This window comes from Labrus bergylta, chromosome 14 (genome assembly GCF_963930695.1).
Source record: "Labrus bergylta chromosome 14, fLabBer1.1, whole genome shotgun sequence".
Classification (NCBI taxonomy): Eukaryota; Metazoa; Chordata; class Actinopteri; order Labriformes; family Labridae; genus Labrus; species Labrus bergylta.
In genome coordinates this window covers 11,491,414-11,514,418 of record NC_089208.1, presented here as the reverse complement: position 1 = coordinate 11,514,418, position 23,005 = coordinate 11,491,414, and the positions used below count along the sequence as shown (strand labels likewise).

General features: G+C 39.5%; 2 protein-coding genes across 2 annotated transcripts; one reads left to right on the top strand and one right to left on the bottom strand.

Moving 5' to 3' along the window:
- Positions 1 to 2,308: 2,308 nt before the first annotated feature.
- Positions 2,309 to 12,815, bottom strand: mpzl2b (myelin protein zero-like 2b). The gene is made up of 5 exons (XM_065962694.1): positions 12,517 to 12,815; positions 8,099 to 8,268; positions 5,457 to 5,667; positions 4,914 to 5,082; positions 2,309 to 3,947 (listed from the first exon to the last, which is right to left on the bottom strand). Exons 1-5 carry the CDS (start codon positions 12,578 to 12,580, stop codon positions 3,734 to 3,736), a joined length of 828 nt encoding a protein of 275 aa, XP_065818766.1. The 5' UTR covers positions 12,581 to 12,815; the 3' UTR covers positions 2,309 to 3,733.
- Positions 12,816 to 16,847: 4,032 nt separating this feature from the next.
- pafah1b2 (platelet-activating factor acetylhydrolase 1b, catalytic subunit 2) lies at positions 16,848 to 22,688 on the top strand. The gene is made up of 6 exons (XM_020630280.3): positions 16,848 to 17,067; positions 17,432 to 17,513; positions 18,645 to 18,734; positions 18,969 to 19,085; positions 19,353 to 19,475; positions 20,222 to 22,688. The coding sequence occupies exons 2-6, from the start codon at positions 17,433 to 17,435 to the stop codon at positions 20,498 to 20,500; spliced, it is 690 nt and encodes a 229-aa protein (XP_020485936.1). The 5' UTR covers positions 16,848 to 17,067; position 17,432; the 3' UTR covers positions 20,501 to 22,688.
- Positions 22,689 to 23,005: the final 317 nt, after the last annotated feature.

Below are 23,005 nucleotides of genomic sequence, written 5' to 3'. Positions count from 1 at the left end.
ACTGGCAGAATAAACGTCAGTGGCAGTAGCTGTACTTTTTTTAATCTGCAAGTATTAACACTGATCTACTATGCATTGCAATGCTTATTATGTAAATGTACAGACTATATAGGCAGGCTCTTTAGCTACAGACAAGTTTACAATAGTTTCATGTGTTAATTCTGTGAAATGTGTTTTACTCTTGCATTAAGTATAAAGTATGTATTACTTGCTGATAAATGTGGCGTAATGATCGTCTGTCTAACATGATAATCTACCAATTTAATCCATCCCGTGTTCGAATGGACAGTGTGAAATTGTGTCCAATGAGAGTTTGCATGGGCTGAAAAAAACTTCCCACTAGCAATAAACACTGATCTAAAGCCCATGTACAAGTAGGTGACGCGTGGTGTTGTGTGACAGTAAGCAGAGTGCAGAGTGTTTTAATGGGTATAGGGCTCGAACTGAGAGATGATGTGTCCAGGATGCTCACCGCTCTCCTCTCCAGGCCCCTCCACCGGGGTGTCTATGCAGCAGTGGTGGGAAGTCTTCCAAAACTGCAAGAAGAAAAAAAAAAGAAAAGAAGAAGAGCCTTATGCTGCAGAAAGACAGGGTGCTGCTGCAGACTTACAGGACAACTGCAGCTGCACCGAATGTGCGCATGGACAGTCTTGCTTACATTAACATGAACACATAGTATTTAGTGTACAGATCTGCATTAGTGTGCTTCTCATATTATTATTCAAAGAAGCCATTAGTGTGCATTTTCGCTTTAAGAGGCCATAGGTGTCACTTGCTCGCACTGCAGCAAACTGTGTGCTGCTTCGACGCAAATAGACAATGACAGATGGTGTCCCAGCTCTTACTGTATATTCATGTTATTACTAGCACTTCTGAGTAAAAACTACAAAGACACCATTACAACACTGTAAAGTACTCCATTACAAGTAACAGTGCTGCATTCAAAGTAGTATACTCTACTGCAAGTAAATACTGAGCAAAAGCACTTCAGAGTATAAAAGAAACAGCACTCTTTCCTAGATATTGATCTGTGTTAATTGTATATACAGAGACACTATTGTACTTTACAGTTAGTAAGAGCAGTCTTGATGTTCAGGGGTTTCTGACCTAATGCTTTAGCTCAGGCACAGGGTAACAAAGACAATCTGGTGGGGTTGTAAGTGTTGCATTACTCACCTTTTATTCAAGATCAGTTCAATAATGTTTTTTCAACATTTTAAAACCAGTATTTTTGAGAAATGTCTGGAGAGAAAAAAAAAAAGAAGACTACAAACATGGCCTCTCTGTTCTCTTGTTGTACAAGATGAACAGTAGGCTACAACCAATGCACTGCAGGCCAAGTTTATTAACCTTGCATTCAGTATACAATCTTACTGCTGCTTTTTGTAGCTTAAACTGACTGAAATTAGATTAAATGAATATATGTATAATTATATCTCACTCATGCAAGCGGCTGCAGAGAACAAATAGCATTTAGCAGCTAATGAGACAACCCCAGTTTGTAGGCTACTACTTCATTAGGATACCATCTAAGCTAACAATAACTTTCAGATTGTTCACCACCTAAATATAGAAAAACCCAGAAAACCCAACATTTTTCAAGACACACAGGCAAAAATTGGGGCTACTTAAGATTCAGACTTTTCCCTGTAGACCTTCAGACCTAAAAGAGGAGGAACATTTGAGTGACACACACCAGGCGGCCAAAACAAAACTCTATATGCAAACCTGTAGGCAGGGGGGGTCAGAGGGTTACTAATATTTAGCTATCATTGATAGGTCTCACATTTGATGCGTTTTTATCAAAATGTATCTCTTGTTAAATAAAGCAATATGCTTAACTATTATTGCAGGCCATCATGAAACCTTTGAAGAAGTTAAGTTACAATTTATAGACTTTTAATGAGTCTGACCTAAAGTGTAAGTTTTTGTACCCAACATAGACCCTTAAAGACAATGGTAGATTACTGTTATATTTATACAGAGTACCTGTGAGACAAAACATATTTTCTATCCATTAGACACATACATTTTAGGACTCAAAGCAAGAGTCAACAATTACGTGTGGTTTTTCACAAGCTTGTTTCTCAGACAGGTCCCCACATGACCCTGACTCAGAAACTGCTTCAGTCTTCGTTTGTTTGAAAAGGAAGTGAAAGCATTGATTGTGTTGAAGTCAACAGAAAAAAACACTTTCATGTAAGGAGTATAAAAAAAGTGAGTTCATGAAACCACCAGGGGGAGTAACATCCTTCATGCCTATTAGTCCTTTTATGATCACACTTTTTTCACAATACTTAAAAGCACATTCAGATTTTCAACTTTTATTTGAGCAATTCCAAAGTATTGCAAGCTGCATTTTCATTGTTGTAGGTGTTAATAATGCTAAAACATTTCAAACTATTACAAAAACACAAAAGGCCCAGTGAGATGATTTCAAATCCACTCATTTTAGACAGAGGTGGATCCACAGTCAGACAAACTGACTTTGGCAGTGAAATGAACAAACTGAGTTTTACTTTCCTGTTCTGAGTCCAGGGAGTGTGTGCCACATTGTTGTGTATGACACGTAAAGGAGTGGCTGATCACTGGAATTTCACACTCACCCACTCAAACTGTTCACCTCAAGAGCTGACCTACTGTTTCAAAAACAACTCTTTATTCCACAATTGTTCACAAGATATTTTAAGACTTGAGTTAAACAGTGGAAAGTTCTGCATATCTTACACTATGTACATAATCACTTGTGCAATGTTGCCATTGTAGTAAACACGTAGCATTGATTATCACTCAAAAATATCATGTTGGACTTTCATTAAGTTAAACACTAAGACACAGTTAGAAGCTATTTCTTTAAAAAATGTAAAAAATAAAAGATTATACAGTTTAAACAAACAGTTGCTGTTGCATTAATCTAACAATCACATAGTTGGTTAGACACTTGTCTGCTGGTATGTGGTGTTTTGAACAATAAGCCAAGTTAAACTGGCTTCCCTCTTTAAAAAATGTATAGTTCATTTACTCGGCACGAAAAATGAACGAGTTTTCCAAACATTGTTCTAAGGCAATACATTCCTAACAACAGCTGATTTGTTATTCAGTGAGTTAGCATAAATAAGCAGAGTTCCAGTGGTAATGCACAATCACCCAGACACACATTCATCAATCCATATCCAAAAAACACACAGAAATGAAAGGGGAATACGTTGCACAAAGTCTCTTGAGGCTGGAGATGCAGGTTCATGAAATATGGGAAATAAGGGATGTCACCTAAGTCAGTGTTAGTTTGGAATTAACTTCAAAGTTTAAAATTAAAAAGAGAAAAGGAAAGAAGTTAGCAGACATGACAGACACCTGTAGTGGCTTGCACCTCTCTTCTACTTCAGGCTAGCAGCTGAAGGCTGCTTCTACTAGCATAACATTATCATCAGTGACCCTGACCAAACTTTTGTCTGACGGGTTGCTGGTGGGTTATGGTTAATGTAGGTTTTAAGTTTAAAAATGACAGTACTGGTCCTGTGTCATTGATTTGGATGCCTTTTTTTGTTTGTTTTTTACTGTCCATCGGGAGAATAAAAGTGTTAAGAGTGCAATAGTAAATTGTAAATCAATGTTACTGTAATGTATTTACTGTATTATTCAATAACCATGATACATTTAATGTACAATAACTTACATAACAGGTTGATTTATAAGCCCTGATGCTATAGATGGAAGAACACATTTAATCAATCTAGTCTAATAAACCACCTCCATCATCGCCACCATCATCGTCATCATCGTCATCATCGTCATCATCGTCATCATCATCATCATCATCATCGTCATCTTCAAGGCCGTCCTCTTCCTCATCATCCCCACTGCTGGGTTCAGACTCTTCATCGTCTGAACTCTCCGCTTCTTTCTCCTTCGTCACTACTGTCAGATGAACTGCCTCTTCAGGTAAACTGATGCAAACCCCGGAAAACACACACGCACAAACACACGTTGACAGTAAGACAGTCTTCTCATGGATACCTGGAGGCTTGAAACCTCTAGCAAACAAAGGGCCCACAGTGGTTCGCAAAAAAAACAACTTCCATTCCATTATAAACAGGGAGAGAGGCTTAAAAGAATACAATAACAAGAACCTCAGCTTGAAAGAAACCCAGTTAAGAGTACCACAGAGATTTTATGAGCTGCTCCCACCCGTGGACAAAGACGACCAAGACATCAGTTCATGAGCATCTCTCCACCGCATCATGGTTCTCCAGGTTTAAGTTGTCTCTGTTTGGAAAATTCTTCACATGTATTCCCAGCCTAAGATGGATCATACTGTGAAACAGCAGTTTTTGAAGAAAAGGGAAGGTATTGCCCAGAAAAAGTATATCTGCTCTTATCTTGCAAAGCTTTAAAAGTTAAACCCTCAGTAGAAAGCAAAAGATAGGAAACAACTCAATTCACAGCAGCGGAATAATGTATTTTGTGCTCTATGTGCTTTTATCGGGATAGAGTCAATTATGATTCTGTTTGATGATGTAAAGATGCAGTCAGAACTGCTGCTGTAAATTGAGGACATAATTTTTGTTCGAAATCCCTCCATATTCACATCTCCTACTTTACAGCTTAAAAACTCTGACTAAAACTAAGTGTTACAATCATTGACAAATATTGGTGAAACATACAGAAGTGAATAAAGATTTGGTAAAATAATAAGCTGCAAATGTGATGCACAATATCTCTAATACTGAAGTAAATAAAATGCAATAATATTTAAGGTTCACATTGGAGGAACAAACATGGAAGAAAAAGGAGCCTTTCCACCCTCAAATCTCATTTGTCCTTTCCAGCAGAGTGTACCCTACCAGCCCCCAATTTCCACACCAGCCCCCAGAATAAAAGGAGCAGAGGAGCTCCAGATGTCTGGCCCTCACCACACAGTCGGGTCCTTCCTCTTCGACTCCTCAGTGTGCATCTCAATGTCGTTTTCCATGTGCTTTTTCTTGCAAAACCTCACTGCCACAAAGATACCAAGAAGGATGAGGATAACACCACAGGCACCTCCAACGGCTGCTGCCAGGATGCCGATCTCAGAGAGGGAAACTAGAAGCAACAAGAACCAAAATGAAAGATAACAGTGGGAGAAATCTAAGTGCAGTATGTTGAGTAATTTGAAATAACAAAATATAGATAGCATCAGAATAAAATAACTATTTACCAGGGATAAGACATTCTGTCTTTCACTTCCTGCTGCATGCATTCAACTATTTTTTAAGAAACAGATGTCCAACACAGTCAATATAACTTGTGGTGTACCACAAGGAAGTATTCTATTACCCCTAATATTTCTTAATTTGCCCTGATTTGAATGATTAATAATTCTGTTTGTTGGTGTTATATTCTTCAAAATTATGTAGAGTAAGTTCTATTTTAGGTAATGTATAGGCCCTCCAAGCATTCAGAGCTGCCAGTCTGACCTTTGTTGACGACTCTGAAGACGATCTCTCCATTACTGCCGTGCACATCTGGACGGTTGCGCACCTGGCAGATGAAGGTGCCATTAAAGGTCGGAGGCACCTCATGCAGGGTGATGGAGGCATCGCGTCTCAAAATATCTCCTGACCATACTGCATGGCCTTTAAAACGCCCATGCTGGGGAGGGTATGGCATCTCCTGGTAGTAAAACACCTGGCACACAAACACACACACAGAGATACAATTTGGAAAAAAAAAACAAGTACAAGAAAAATCTGTGTCTTTGGTTGGTTCAACTACAGCTACTTCTCATTGAATTGATATAAACGGTATATACAGAATCACCAGAGACATCAAGCCACCAAGAATGTCATCCAATGGGTCTTAAACAAGCAGTAATGTCTGGTGTTGAAAAATGAAGCCAATGCAGATGTGCAAAATCCTGCAGTTCATAGAGTGTCCGCGAGAGGCTGGCTCTAAGAGCCCGGATGTCACGTACACATTACATTAAACAAAGCCTGTTTTTACAGCAGAAATTACAATGCTTACCCTCTGGTACAAAAAACGATACAGGTCTGATAAGTTGTTGTCATTACTGTCCTAAGCCTTTCATTAGGTTGACTAAAAGTTTGGTTTAGAGAGGATTTTCAGCAACCACTTTGGGGGGGATGCACAAGAGTGCAAAATGGCTCCAATTTGTCAGTGGGATTGGCTCAATGGCTCATTAACACCCCCTACAAAACTTAATTTGGTGGGTTTATGAATCTTATCAAGACCTACAAAAAGGCCTCTTGGCTCTGTATCATAATCTCAACATGAAAACTGACATCTTGCCACTAACCACTGCGCCACCAGCGCCCCACATCTTGAATTTTTGATTAAAAAGTAGACCTTTTTAAGGCTCCTTCTGGGATTAACTCTACCTAGGCAGTTGAGGCCAGCTGTGGGTGCTGATGCTAAGGTGCGAGGGGTGATGCAGATGGAGAGCTCTGCTAAGCCAAGGCAGTGAAGCATGCTGTACTGAGCACTTTCTGGACTCTGTCCTCCAGGGACATGAAGGAGAAAACTTTTGTCTGGTGCTTTACAACACACTGCACCTGCCCCACACATGAGCTACTACTCAATCCTTCCTAACTCACATGAGCATGAGCAACTGTACTGTGCTGAAGCCCACCTCTTCAAACCACGCCAGGGCCAAGAAAGTGTACGCTGCGGAGAACTCACACTAGTCAAACGAACTGGAATTTGGGGGTGTAACTTGATCTTTTGCCATTCTTCTTAAAATAACTTCTCCTATGAGGTTCATCTGATCCAACTTGAAGTTTAAGTGGGCATTTAAGTGGACCATGGCCATGGTGGCTTGTCAAAAATGTGATCTTTCGCCAAGAAACAGGAAGTTACTGTTACTCAAACATACAGGGTCAAAACTGCCAAAGACTTTACTTGTTTGGATAATATCTCTATACCAAATATGCATATTTGTTATATTGCTACCTATTAATCAGACACAGTAAGCCTGCGTGACATGCTTCAGTCAGTTCACATTACATTTACACACAATGCTCTCATTGTATGTTGTGTCTAAATGACATGATAGTTTAAAGGTGTGTCTGAAACACATTGCAGCAGCAGCACACTTTGCGGCTGTGCCATAACCCCAACAAGCATAAAACTCTGAGGGTGCGGTCACACGGGCCATCCGTACCGTGCCCAACCCTAAAGTCCAGTTCGTTTGACCAGTGTGACCGCTCCATATCGTGCTCAGGCACGATACACTTCCTTGGCATACTTTGGAGAGGTGTGCTTTGGCACGGTACACTTCATGCACGAGCACAAGCATGCGGGTACACAGCGCTGACAGCCTTCATTATGGAGAAATCCAGAGTTTCATGGCTTTATCTGACTAAAATGACGCAATAAGCCACAAAGTAGCTGTCATGTTCTCTGTGTTGTTCTCCGATGTGAGGCCGCAGACTCGCCTATGGACTTGGCCGTGCGTCTATTATATTTATTTATTTATTTATTTATGGTTGTGTCTGATTAAAATGGTTTAAAATAAGCTGCAAAGTCAGTAAAGTAGCTGTAATGCTCTGTGTTTTTCTCTGATGTGCAGACGCGGACTCGACTGCGCGTCTCTCTTTCTCTCTCTCTTTCTCGTCCGCCTGTTTGTAAACTGACAACATGTGTTGTATTACGACTTTATGTACAAGAGGTAATCGTGCTTAAGCACGGTTAGTCCTGGCCAGTATGACCGCGGGCCGTGCCGGCCAGCGTGGGAATTGCGCAGCGGGGGAGAAATCGTGCTTGGGTACAGCACGGTACAGATGACCAGTGTGACCGCGCCCTGACATGCACAATGGTGCGAGGGCCAGTTCAGTGCTTATGTGCAGCCCCAATTTTTTATTATTCTCTGTCTGTTGTTGCCTGTATTTGAATTCTGTATGAGTGTGAGGGAGCTTGTACTGAGAGGTGATGAGAAAATCAAATATATACTGTCAAAATATAGTATCATTTAAAAACATGTTAAAAGCTCAGTCGAAGCCTTGGCTGGATTTTGTTAACAATGAAAATAGAGTAAACACATTTTTAAACATTCATATATGTTTGTAATATATGTTAAAAAATAAAATCAGTTTCTACACACCGACTCATCTGATCCTGAATTCAAGGATCTGAAGTTCCAGGACACTGTGACGGACTGAAGAGACACTGGACGGTTGGATGTAAAGGTGCACTTCAGCTTCACATTTGTCCCGTTGACCGCCTCCACCTCACTTGGCGTGTAAATATCTATTCCACTCACATGACGCACCCCTACAATACAGACATTCAGAATTACTCATCAACTATACCAATACATTATACAAACATTTCCATCACCTGACTCATTGACACAACAAAAGTTATATTCTGAATGGTCCAGATGATTATGTTTTCTCAACTCCTCCACTTCAGAGCAGTTTGAAAACTTTAAACGAGAGCAGAGCTGTTTGCACCAGATGTACGTATCACTGATAATTTACCTTGACAAAGAGCAAAGTGACATGTGCCTCAGATCTCTGCTTTTTATGTTTGAAGCTTTAAATTGTGACCCTCTAAAATGAAACCCCTGCTTAGGAATAAGGGATTAATCTACCACTTTTCTAATTTACTTCAATTCAGTGAAGCAAACTAGAGAGTCATAATACAAATAATGAAATAGATGCTACACTTACTATGGGTTAATGATTGCATGTGTGCACAAGTACAGAGGGTCAGACGACACCGCCTTAAAAGGAACAGGTTTAGGTGATTGTTGTTGGACATGATGTATTAAATGATACATCTGAATATTACTTTTTTTATTGTATTTTACTTGAAACTGTTAGTTTAGCTACATCTGCATCACGTTGTCAGCCACAGCGATGAGCAGACCTGAAACTCAACCTGAGGATTAAAACATTCCAGAAAATAAACCTCAGAGGAGGAGAAGCCAAGAATGTGCTTTAATCCTACACAGACATGGATCAAATCAAATGTATGATTGTACAAGAAATCTACAATCTTAGAACATGATGGTATTTTTTAAAGCATGGTCAGTGTATGTGTATGCAGAACCCAGTGGTATATGCACATTGTCATAAAGTAAGTGTGTAAAATTTCGATAATTCAATTATTGCAAGCAAACTCAAACACATCATCCAACTTGTAAAAATCCATTTAGTGGACATGTTCTTGACCTTTATGAGTCAAAACCAATAAACGCTAAATAAATTGAAAGTGAGACATCTCATCCTAGGCTCCTGTTTATGAAATAAATGTGCAAAGTGTTTTCATATCAGTATGAAATAATGAAAAAGAGACCCAAAAGATAATCAAATGCCAAGAACTACCTGACATTGGATAATAAAGACGGGGTACAAAAAAAACTTTAAAAAGGTTAAAAAAAAAAACTTTAAAAAAATAAAAACAGTGGATCTAAAATTAGTATATTTATAATCTAATGTTAACAAAAGAAGCACTTCAAACTTCAAATAAGTTCAGTTTTCAGTTGACAAAATATCTTTTTGCATTTTCCATTTTACCAAAACTTCAAAGTCAAAATTTGAATTTAATTTGTTGAAGTGTGACATGAACATGAATCATGATCTACCTGTTTCTTGGTCGGTTGAGCAAACCATTAATGATTCAGGGTGCTGGTTTAGCTCAGCTGGTAAAGAACATGCACAGTTCGACTGTCAATCCAACACTATTTGGTGAATTTCAACCACTGCTCTGTCTCCACATATGATGAATGATTCATTCATCCACATATACTGTGACTTATAGAGACTGTAACCTGAAGCAGTTTCAATCAGAAAGTATTTCTTTGTTTAATTCTTAGAAAGTGGTTAATCTAAATACACAAAGAGGTGCCTTTTTCTGGCATTCAGCGAGTCAAAATAGTATAGTTCTTTGAATGATCCCCCCTTTCATCTGATATTTGTCTGATTTAAACTGATGAAGTGGTCCGATGACATTTATGATTTCTTTCCAACTATTTTTCTGTTGATTCTTTTTGCTTTATTGCTGTCAGTGTTGTCTTCTGTAGAGCAGACACTGTCATGGACGTTCCTACAGTGAGATGCCTCAGGACAGTGTTTGCCTAATACAGCTTGAGCAATAAAACTGAATCAACGCCATCAACTTGTATGAGCTTGTTTAGCTGCAAACCTTCAGAGACGAACTGATAAAGGAATGCCTGAGACGCAAAGTCAAAAAAGGCATTGGAATCTTTACACTTCACTCAGAGTAATTGTCCAATAAAACATCAGTGGTGACATTTGTTGTGGCTGTCCTTTAAATCTGTGGTTACAACCCTCGCCAAGGATTGGAGGTGGAATACTGTTGATACACTACCAAAAAAAGAGTTAGCCTAGGGGATACTTACCAGGTTAAAGTTAAAGGTGCACTATGTAGATTTGGTAGTGAAATTTGAAAGTTGGAGAAGTGAAACTATTCTATGCTAGATTTTCTGAACTAAATACACAAACTTTATTTAAAGTAAAAATTGATCCCTGGAACACTGTTTGGAGCTAAAAAAAGCTACCAGGAGAGTTACGGTTTCACTGTTGCGAGCCCGCCACCATAACTTCTCGAGTCGCATTTTATCTTCAAACAGTGTTCCAGGGACCAAATTTTTCCTCTGAGGGCAGTTTGTGTATAGAGTTATGAACATATACCACAGAATCTGTACACTTCTCAAACTTTCACATTTCTCAAAACTACATAGAGCACCTTTAAGATTCAGCTCTTGCATAGTATAGTACTGAGTAGAAATAGCCTGGGAACCTACTGAATGATTATGCTCCAAAGCCTGCTGTTATCTCTCCATTGGGACACTGTTAGACTGTCTATCTGACATTCAGCCTTGAAATGTACGTAGCTCTGCACTTAGATATCGACAGAAACACTCTCATAATAAAGGTCCCACTGGCTTCAACATTAGAAGTAATGTCTACAATCTTCAGCTGTAATGCCAGCAAGGGAAGATCATAATGTAGTAATTTTCCAATTCATTCAACAATGAAATCAGGCGTCCCCACCACCACAGCCCAGCCAAACACACACACACACACACACACACACACACACACACACACACACACACACACACACACACACACACACACACACACACACACACACACACACACACACACACACACACACACACACACACACACACACACACACACACACACACACACACGTCTGCAAGCTTGCCTGTCTGAACAGCTCCTCCATATTCACAAACAGAAAGGCTTTTGAAGTGTAACTAAACCCGAAGTCAACACGAGAGAATGATGGCGCTATGTCTTTTACAAAGCCAAATACATGTAGTGCCTTTGCTCACAATTGTTCCTATATGTGTAATTTCTTATTATTGAGACCAATCTAACCTTTGCTCTAATATCAACACTTATGAATATGTTGGCTCATCTGGTTTTGTTGTGTACAATTTTTTGATAGACCTAAATCAAAACTTCTAACTTTGCAAATGAAAGAGCTCCATATTCAGTATAAACTGTTCCCTGACTGGATAAACATGGTATAAATCGAATGCACATTACATGACACTAATCCATTGTGTTCATTTATTGACATGTTGAAATGTGCTAAAACATCAACATTTACACAACTGAGCACTACTCTGTCATGAAACACCCAGATCCGGTGGTTACAGCATTCATTGCTGATCTGGGGGGGAAAAGAAAGACACAATGCAAAGTCCATTTGGTGAAGCTTATAGTGAGTGTTATGGTTTACCTGTCACATAGGTTGCACTGACTCCTGACTGTGGTGTTTTTTTTTTATGTAAATATCCCTTTAGGCAGGTGCAGCAGAGGGTCTCTCTCTTTGCTAAACTAGAACAATAATAAATACATGCCTTTGAGGTCTTTGAGACTTCAGTGACAATGTGTTTCGGAATTCAACCTGTTGCCTTATGTTACCTTTAACCCATGACTGGGGCTTCAATTAAGGTTCAAACATCCTGGCATTAAAAGAAAATCCATCAGATTGTGTAAACAACTGATTGTTATTTTGTCAGCGTATGACCGTGAACGTTACATTCATTTAAAACAGAAAAAGGCTAGGATACATTGATTTTGTATTGAAAATATTAGCATCCTTTCACATCTATATCAATATATTACTATTCCCTACAGGCCTATCTGTTTCTTGGATGTTACAATAGGCTATTGTGTGTTGCTGTCAACGTTTGGACAGGCAAAAAATAGAAGAAACTTCGACACAAAAGACTCCTGTAATGGTCTAATATAATTGTCTTATTTATGGACACGTAGGCCTATACAGTCATTATGTAGCATTTTAGTACGATCAATAGTAGACAACATTATGCTGTTATTCTGTATGACGCTATTATGTCGAACATTTTATCAGAAGGCAGAGACTATTTGGTTATAGTAAAACTAAACTTGGACTTTAATGGTAGGCTACAGCTGAAAAGCCCCAAAATACCATTTCAAAACTTTTTTTTTTTTCTCCGCAAACTCTCTCCAGGAAGTCGTGTGAACTCACCTGGCAGCACGAGTCCTCCCAGGAGAAGCAGAAGCCATACCCGAGACATGGGAGGATAAAACATTAAAACTGCCTCAATTCCGACGGGTTGAAGTCAAAGTCCATTCATGTAGCCATACGCTTGTTGGATGGGCTCAAAAGTAAATATCGTCGCAGACTGTCGGAGGGAAAAATGTGTGTAAATCTACGCTTTGGTGGTGGAAATGTGAGTCAACCTGCTAACACACCTGATGGGCGGCGTCAACTACCTCCTTTCTTGCTTCTTGCATAACCTGTTTGTCACCTACCATAGGCCTACCTGCTGTTCAACATGTCGACTGTAGGCTTACTATTACTTTTCAGCCCTTACAAATATGTGCTTACGGTATTTAGTTTGTTATTTCTGAGCGACAAGGGGAATTATAAAGTTTTCTGCTGACTGGTTCCACCTTGTGGCCTCAGGATCGAATCACAAATCATTCCCCTTCTTGATCATTCAAGACACATAATAGTGGGTGTGATACACTCAGGCTAAGTGTCAATCATAAGACTGGAATTGAGTAAACCTACATTGATTTTTGGCAGCATGAAATGGATTCTCTTCTTTTTTTAAATATTTGCTTTAAGGGCGTTTAGGCTGACAGGCTGGACATTTTCATAAAAAACTTGCAGAAATGCAGTCTTGTGATGAGGCTAATGTTGAACAATATAGAATCATATTTTCATATTGTGGTTTAGTCAAGTTTCTCGCAGTTCATAAAAAAATAGGCCTATTGATTTTTTGGATTTGTTACACCCCAAAACAGTTGACTGCTCATTTAAATCTGAATTCATCTAAAGGAGTTGAAAATCTATGAATTTTGTCTACTTTAGGCTATATTAATACAGACTGATAACACCTTATAGAGGTAAATAAACAAAAACAAACATAGGCTATAACTGTGATTCTCATCATTGGTGACTGGAATTTTTCTCTGGCGGTGATGTCCAAAAGCTTTGACATCATATTTAGTTAAATGTCTCACTTAAATATAATAGTATGAGCAAGAAAATATTATTTCTTATTTGTTTTTGTGAAGGTGGATTTTATTTTTTAGCAACACTGACATCCCTCCTCCCAGCAACATTTTGGGGGGAATCCTGGGGGATTCCAAGAAGTTACAGGGCCAAATGGGATATAAAATCATTCCAGAGAACTTATAGGTGCACCCAGTAGTGGCTCTACTTCCTCAGATGTCTGAGATCCTCAACCTCTCTCGTAGCTGAGCCTAGCCATTCTCCTAAGGAAAATCATTTTGGCCTGTATCTGCAATCGCATTCTTTGGTCACTTCCCACTGCTCATGGCCATGGGTGAGGGTTGGAACAAAGATTGACTGGTGAATCGAAAGTTTTGCCTTCAGGTTCAGCTCCCTCTTCACAACGATGGCGGGTACAGTGCCTGCATTACTGCTGAAGGAGCACCAACCCCGCATATCAAACTCACAATTCATTTAACCATTACTTGTGATAAGACCCAGATATACTTAAACACATTTAATTGAGAAGACTCACTCCCTAACTCGGAGTGAGCAGCGGTCCATCAAATTCCGACAGAGAATCATGGTCTGGACATGGAGGTGCTGACCCTAATCCAAACTGTTCCACACTTCATGTTCCAACCTAAAGAAGCCAACAAAACCACATCTGCAAAAAGTAGAATTTTGGCACACAATAAACAGAATCCCAAACAGAATCAGTTATAAGGTGGAGTCCAACACGCACTGGGAACAGGTCTGACTTTGTGCCGAGGATGAAAACAAAGATCTCACTTCCCTGTATGGGACTCAATGGCTCATAGCAGCAGCCCCACTGCTGGTCTGTTCCTGCATTTTATACATTAAGTCCTCCATTTGCAGCGTGGTAGTGGTTTCCTCTATCTGTACTTGTTGAAGTATCTTAGGGCGCGATCACAGTTTACTGACAATGTAGTGTCTGTAAACTGTCTGTGGCTCTGTTGTCTCATCACTTTCGCCTGTCTCAGATGCAAGTTCATGTCCCTCTGCTTCCACCTGCCATCAGGGAGGGGGTGGGTTTCTCTACTTCCACGGACCAGGAAACTCGATGGGTACTGGTGCTGCCTGAAACCTTCTTTTTGGAAGCGAGTGTTAGCTTGTGGCTAGGTGGGGAAATCTTGGAACTAGTCCTGCTGGCGGCTGCTGCCGGCTCCTGGCTTTGTGTTATAAACTCCTTATTCTCCATCTTCAGTATCTGCTCTGCTCTGGGAATCTGATTTTGTGTTTTGTTCCATTGCTGTTTGTTGTAGAGTCTCTTGGATGTCCGGGGGTTAGAGTACTTGTTGAAGTATCTTACTGACAATGTAGTATCTCAGAGGTGATCTGTAAAATGTTGAGTATCTGTGGCTCATCAGCTTTGTGACTTATGGTTGTATTATGACTACTTTAATGACTGTGACTACATTTTGAACACCATTGATGATGTTTTATGAATCCACAGTTGGGGAATTCATCGTTGTTTTTGTTTTTGTATTGCGTGCCAACATTCTGCTGTAATTTTAATTTAAGCTACCATGCACTGTTTAATTTATAAACTATTTTTAAGAAGGACCAAATTACAGCTTGATTGCTCGTCGTTAGTCATGCAGTGTACAGCGGGGCACGATGGCCGATCAGATATGCTGCTCAACAGTCACTAACTTGAGTTATTCATCCACACACGAGTGGGTTCATCCACACCGATTAAGATTTTTTCTCATAGTCCACTGCACAGCTCCTACATTGCACCTTTTGTACATTTTGTGTTTTTTATCTTTATTTTTTATATTTTACATTTTTAAATTCTATTTTATATATTGTAATAGTTTCTAATATTGTATTATTTAAGTTGTTGCTAGTTCTGCGTTATTTACTTGTTAATTGTTTAGCACCAATACACCAAGTCAAATTCCTTGTATGTGTAAATGTACTTGGCAATAAACCCTGATTCTGATTCTGATTCTGATTCTGATGCACTTGCACTTCACATGTGATGCTTAAGCAAGAATCATCTTCTCTTCACATTTGATTTAATTGCACAGCAACAGGGGGGCAATTGAGGCATATACAATTAAATTCACCTTTAGCTTTAAATACAATGATATTAAATGACAGAAAAATAACTAGGCCAAAAAAATAAGTGACTATTTGTACTTGTTTTTTACTTAAAAACACTTAAATTAAGGACATTTTAAAATGTTTTTAAAATAATTAGCTACTTAGTTAAACAGTAACCTCAATAGAAAAGACCCACCTGTCCTGTCCTGTTTCAAAGATGAAGTGTGACACAGCACACTTCATCTTTGAAAGCAGGTGATAATGAATATTTCAGAGTTCAGTATTGTGCATCACATGGGGGGTCTACTTAAACCTGGTCATGCTTTATTTAACAAACAAACAAACAGGGGTAGATTTAGAGGTATACCTGCAGCCTTAAGTTATTAAGTTTGCTCTGCATGAGAGGAACAATCCAAGAGGGAAATATTATTTAACTGGTGGTATTAAAAGTTTATTCAACTTAGTTGTCAATAAAAGAAAACTGCAGTCAGAAAAGCCTTTTCCAGTCTCAGAAAAAGAAAATGTAGGCTATGTTTTTGGATGCTGATCAGAAAATGACCCACGTTATTTATTTTGGTTGTATTTAAAAATACATAGTTCATTATTCCATTCAAAATGTGAAACACTGGCTGTTTACAAAGTGTATATTGTTTTTTTTTTATAAAGTATTGTATTGTAAGTATTGGATTGTATCACAAGAAATAGGAAGACGACATTCCCTGTGTTTCCAACAGCACTGGAATGCAGCATTTGATCTGAATTGACCATGATGCATTTCGTCCAGCTGATTAAACTGGCTCGGATCAGAGATGGGTAAGGATGAACTAAGATGGGCCATGTTTTGAAGTGAGAGATCAGTTTACCGTACCGACTGTTCTGGACGCACACTATTTGATCTAAAGGTATTTTCCTCGGTAGCTGTAGCCTGACATCTAAGATAGAGGGAAACAATCCTGATCCAGTTGTCAAACATTGTCTACCAAAGACTGTACCACCAACACACCCATGATTCATTGCGGGAGAGGAATTTAAAGGGTGGTTTTTATCCCCGAATTTAAGATGTAAGGTACGATTGCTGAGAAGCTGTGCGTCAGTCTCATTCAACAAAGTAGCCTACACAACTTACATACTATCTTAAGTGTAGCAGTATTCGTGGTTAAGTAGGGCCATTTTTGATAAGAGTTTAAGTGAATAAATGTTGTTGTCGCCTGACAGACAGCTCTCAGGGTCACACAGTTTCTGCCTTGTTTTCTAGCCGTGTTACAGCTCATGGTAACACATCGACACTCTCCCCCCTCACAGAGTCTCTGCTCTTTGCCTCTTGACACACCTTTTGTTGTCTCGTCTAGCTGGAGTCAGCTAACGATTGCTAGCGAGCATCATCCGCTCCTACTGCCCATCAGCGGTGAGGTGAAGTGAGGGCATAAACATAGCTGTTCTGTAGCCGAGTAAACCGACAAGTGACGGCCGACACCCTGCCAGGTAGTTACATCAAAATGATTTCAACGACGGGCGTGTCAACCTCTTAAGTGTACGAGATGTGGATGACAGTCTCCAGACATTTGAATGTTAGCTTGCTATCTAGCTATCAAACAAGCTAATGTATGATGACCAGTTTCCCAGTTTAAAGCTATCAGCTCGGTTATCCCTCTTAAAAAGCGAAAGTAGCCTACAATTGCATCAGGCCGCTGCTGCATCGTGAAGCTGCTGAATCAGAGCAGGTTTCTGATGCTTTCCGTCATTTAGCTCACTGTAGAAATAGCTCGATGTTTTATGTGTTTTTTTTAATTGTTTTATAGCGTGCTGTTTTTGTTTAATTGTGAATAAACGGGGATGTCTCCTGCAGGATGAGTGGTGATGAATTAAACCCAGCTGCAGTGCCTCAGCCTGTGGAGGATGTACAAGGAGACGGACGGTGGATGTCACAGGTTAGTCATGCTTATAAACTTAGTATCTCTACCTGCTTTGTCCCTAATAAGATGAGATAAGATATGTTTATTGTCATTGTACAAGCACAGCGAAATATTGTTGGAGCAAGCCTGTACATGCCTAATATCAGAAATATACAAATATACAAATACTAAAATCAAATATTCAAGTAAGTAATACGATATAGTATACAATATACAATTAATTTGCAGGTGACAGGTATAGAAATGATGATAATGAAAGCATAGGAATGCATTTCATTATCTGATATCTAATTTTCAATGGCATTTATTTTTTTGTATTGCTCTTGGGCTCTATGATTTTTCCATAACATGTGCCACTTTTTAATAAATGTTCCCTAAAAATGAAACAAGGACAACAATTGTTCAAGTCTCACTAAATGTGCCACAGCTGGAAGTTGTACTCTGTTTCTTAAGTGTATTCTTAGTTTTGCATGCGTGGCAATAGTGCCTCCCTCTATTGTTAAGCTTTCTTTTATTGCCCCTCCAATCTCGCACATAAAAGAAACAGGAATACATCAGGTTGTTAAATCCACTGTGGTTATGTATGCACAAGAAGATACTCACAAGTACATTATCCCACAGGTATTTCCAGTCATATGCTGTGATCTACATCTGGCTATTTTTTACTACACTAATAACGGAGGAAGCTAAAACAAACCTGTCGATCCCTAACGATCCTCTATTATAGATTATTAACCTGCCAGGCGTTTTAATCTGACTCAGATCATTTCATGCTTATAGATCTCAATCATTGATTCCCAGAGGCAGAGCTCGCACTTCTTTCGAGCAGCTTGTCTGGTTGCACCGTCTTGTAGGCCTATCAAAGGTTAATCCTCCTGCTAATTGGACTGAGACGCACCGTGTCCTCTGATGAGCTTGGGAGATTTTGTTTGACTTGGAAGGCTAACAGGTGTAATCCTAGAGCTAGAAAACTCATAACTCCAAGGTATCAATGCAGATTAAAAATGACTTAAATGAAGGTGATTAGCTGTGTTGTTTGTTGGGAATAAAATGTAAAATATCCTCTCTCTTTTTTTAAATGATTAATTCACAATCTCTGTTGTGACTAGGATCTGTTTTTGTCTCTTTTTTTTTTTTTTTTTACAGCACACACGATTTGTGCAGGAGTGTAAAGATGCTGAACCAGACGTGCTGTTTGTGGGAGATTCTATGATTCAACTAATGCAGCAGTATGATGTGAGACTCCTGGACATTTTCATTAGCAGCCAGTAGCTTTAATGATTAATTTAGAAAGTGTTTTGTCTCAATACAGTACAAGAGTACTTCTAGTCCTATAAAGATATTGTTATGTATTCGGTCATTAATTAGCATAATTTCCTATCAACATTCATTATTCATGACTTATTGATGTCAACTAAAAAAGATATGGATCTTAATTTATGATCCTAATATTGGGCTTCTTGTCCACAGGTGTGGAGGGATTTATTTTCCCCTCTTCATGCACTCAACTTTGGCATTGGAGGGGACACCACCTGTAATGTGCTGTGGAGGCTGCAGAACGGAGAGCTGGAGAACATCCGTCCCAAGGTGAGACAGACAGGCCTGATAACTTCTTTTAGGCAGGATTCAGGAAAATCATTTGGTTTGATGCGTCTTGTGCAGAAATAAAAGCACTTTACCTCATTATTCCACATAAAGTTTCTTTTGCACGCATACATTTGACACACAGACCTTGCAGGCGCACTGTTTCTCCCTCTTTCTTTAAACATCGGACATGATGCTGCTTCATTGTTCTCGTAGATCATGCTTTGGGTACAGTTCTGTGTTACAGTGTCTGTTTGTGGTCTGCTCCAGGTGGTGGTGCTGTGGGTAGGAACCAACAATCACACACACACTGCGGAGCAAGTTGCCGGAGGAATTCTTGCTATTGCTCAGCTGCTCACCTCCCGCCTCCCCAAAGCAAAGATCATAGTCCTGGTAGGTAATGAGTCTGGTCTTTGTTGCACCCAGTTTGTTCTTAACAGCTGTGTTGACATTATGCATCTAGCACTGTTTACTCAAAGGCCCAACATGGGACAAGAGTTGGAAATAAGCAACAGCTATGAACTCTGTTTAGCATTGAAGCGCTGTTAGAATGCATCGTCTCTATTAAGTCTATGAAATTCTATTCAGCACACTTAGTGGATATTTTGTCTCTGTAGTTGTCACATTGGGAGTTAGTAATCATATCCTTTCCACTCTTAGTTTATTAACTTGTCTATATATAGCTCTACTGTTTGAACAGATTGAAGCGATATTAAGACACTGGTTCAAGGGCGCTTGAAGCACATGACCTCTAATTCAGTCAACACTGCAGGAATTGTAAAAAAACAAAGAATAGGCAGAATATTTATTTATGGAAAACCAGTAAACAGAGGTTTTCTTCCTCCGTTTACAAAAATAAGTTCTCAAAAAGATTTACATCCACATGAAAAGGCGCTGTTGCGGCTGTCATGACTATGCCAAGTCAAAAACATTTTTCTAGAATACCTGCCTTCTTGTGGACTAGGCCTTAGATTCAGTGAAATGCAGGATGGATTTTTTTTAAGGCTGTGCTTAAAACCATGTATCCAGTAAAGCACAATACTTATTAAAAATAACACATTGTATCCAGAATATCAAGGTTTAACTGTCAAGAAAATTGATCTTCATAAACCTGTCATTAATATGTTTTTTTTTTTCAGGGTTTGATGCCCCGAGGGGAGCGTCCAAACCCACTGAGGGAGAAGAACGCAGCAGTAAACGGGTACCTGCGCTCTAGCCTGCCTCGCCTGATCCAGGCTCAGTTCCTGGATGTGAGTGGGGACTTTGTCCACTCTGACGGTACTATCGTCCCACAGGACATGTTTGACTTCCTCCACCTGACGCCCACAGGTTACCGCACTATAGCCAAGCCCCTCAGCGACCTGCTGCTTCAGATACTGGAGGAGACGCCGGAGGAGAGACGGGCGTCGCTGGTTTGAGGGCGAGTGGTTGATCAGCACGTTTCCCCAGAGGCATGTCTCGCCTGCTATCGGGAGACATGTCTCTGGTTTCTGGAGGAGGAAGGGCCCACTCATAGGGGGACAGAGACGCCCTGTTGTGAGTGGGCCTATGAGGGGGCGTTGGATTAAAATCATGAGTGGAGGGTTTGGAGAGGTGCTAAAGAGGGAGAGAGACCTCACATCAGATGTAGAAACTGTAATCCATCTGTTGCTAAAGCATTTATAAAGGTCAAACTACTCTGACTTAAAGACAGATATACTGAGATCACAGAAGACAAACAAACACATGAATCCTGTCTTGAAGATAGAAAGTGTTCTTCCCCCCTGTCACCAGTGTCAGGGGGATGGGAAACAAAAGCTATCTTCTCCCTCCCCTTTCGTTTTTTTTTTACCTGGAAAAGAGTTAGCAGCATGGCCTCTCATCTAGCATGAGTCCAGTGCACAAGATACTCACTTGGCAGAACATAATTGAACATTGAACAATGTTATCAGTCAAAGCAGTACGCTACAGCGCAGTGGTTCCCAAACAGGGGCTTTAACACTCAACTAGATGCCACAGGAGTGAAGTTAGAGATCACGAGTTTATAAAAGGGTCAAAAAGGGAATGAAATACAAATCCTTTTTATTTAATGTCTAATTTTTTTGTGATTTTGTTTTTCTTGTGGAACTCCTGCACACTTCTACCTCTCGAGGCTTCTAAATATCCTGAATTTGAAACAACTCAAATGTTTGGGAACCACTGCTGCAGAGGGCTTACTAGTGAGATGTTATGAGTTGATTTGAAAATATTTCTCACTGCGATGAATTTGCCTAAAATGCAGCCATGAAGCAAATTTACACAAATAACACTGATGGAACCTGTGGGTCAAGTTTATGTGTAATATTTAGTATATTCAGACAAACCAAGAGCACTTATTCTACTAAAGTTTCACTTTTGGACACATTGCAACTATTTAGATATATTTTAATAATAATAATAATAATCATTGTATATCTCTCCACAGACCACACACAGCCAATCGTGTGCATGTTTGAAGCATCAGCTTCTGAGTAGAAATGTATGAAGATGGTAAATATCAGTCAAAAACATGTCATCAAACATATGAGCGATGCTAACCTTTTCAATGGTCTTGTCTGATCATCTTCATTGTTCTTCCAACACATCTGACTCTGCTGTTTATGTGCATAGCATCTTACACTTGTGTATTGTGTTCTTCACAGAGTCCAGATAAATCTGCTTAAGACTTAAAAATAAGTTCACCTTTCTAATGAATGAAACACTTAACTGCCAGCTTTTTAAACGTGCTTTAGGAGAACGTCTTGATTGCTTCCTTTATATCTGCTAAATACATATTTTAATAGAAAAATATTATATTTCACTGTCTTAAAGAAATCATGTGACCACGGTCATCCGACTTCAGCTCTCTACCGCTCGTCGTATCTCATCATATCTGTTTCTCACACTGAAATCTCCACAAAAACTTCACAGTTAGACACTAAACTGACCAACACAGGGTCTCTCTCCCTCTCCCTCCTAAACTATATTCAGTATTTTCTCCAACATGCACTTCTATATACGCTTTCAAAGCCTCCTCTTTGTTTTTCCCTGTTGTATAGTTGACTCACATTGGGACCTGACATCTCTACTTGCTAGTGTTACAGCATATTTTTAGGACTAAAAAGTAGCCACATGTTTAAGCCACAGAAAAAAAGCTGTACTGAATATCGTCACGATAAATGCAACACAGCACAATCACAGGTCATGTATAGAGATCCATTTAGTCTGTGAGCGTATACTGTAGCTGTTTCCTCCTGACTTGGCTTTGTTGAACCCTTTTGTCGAGCGTTGAATTATACTACGTTACTGCTGTCTTAAGCTCTGCACATTGCCGTGCTGTGTTTAAATATAAATAGTGTATGTGTGCGTGCCTTAAGTGTTCATGGGGACAGAAGTGTGTACAGTATGTGTGGTGCTGGATTGTGCAAGTAAGTTGGATGTATGAGTGTCTAGAGTGACCCCTCTTGTAAATATGAGACATGTGAAGCCTGCGAGAAAATGAAGTTTGAAGGAGTCTGCTTTCGGTGCGATCATGCTTTTGCACTGTCAGCTCGTTGTCACATTATTGAGGTAAAGCATTCCAATAATAAAAAAAACAAAACAAGGAAATACACTTGTTGAGTTTGTGATTCTGCATGTTTTGTGTGATTAAAAAAAAAAACAAGGACACATCCTGCATCACTGGTTGGAAAAGAATACATTTTTGTAGCATTAGTGCTCACCAGCAGAGGGAGCCATTGGATCAGATGATTTAGAATGCATTATTACCTTCTTAAAGTCACCCTTGCTGAGATTATTAACAGCTCTCAGAGGCAATGTAGACATATGTCAAACCTTTCAGTAAATATTTAGTCAGGAAACTATGTAAGGGAGGTCAAGTTCAAAAATGCTTAGTCAAAAAAAACATTGATATTTCTCTCTATCAT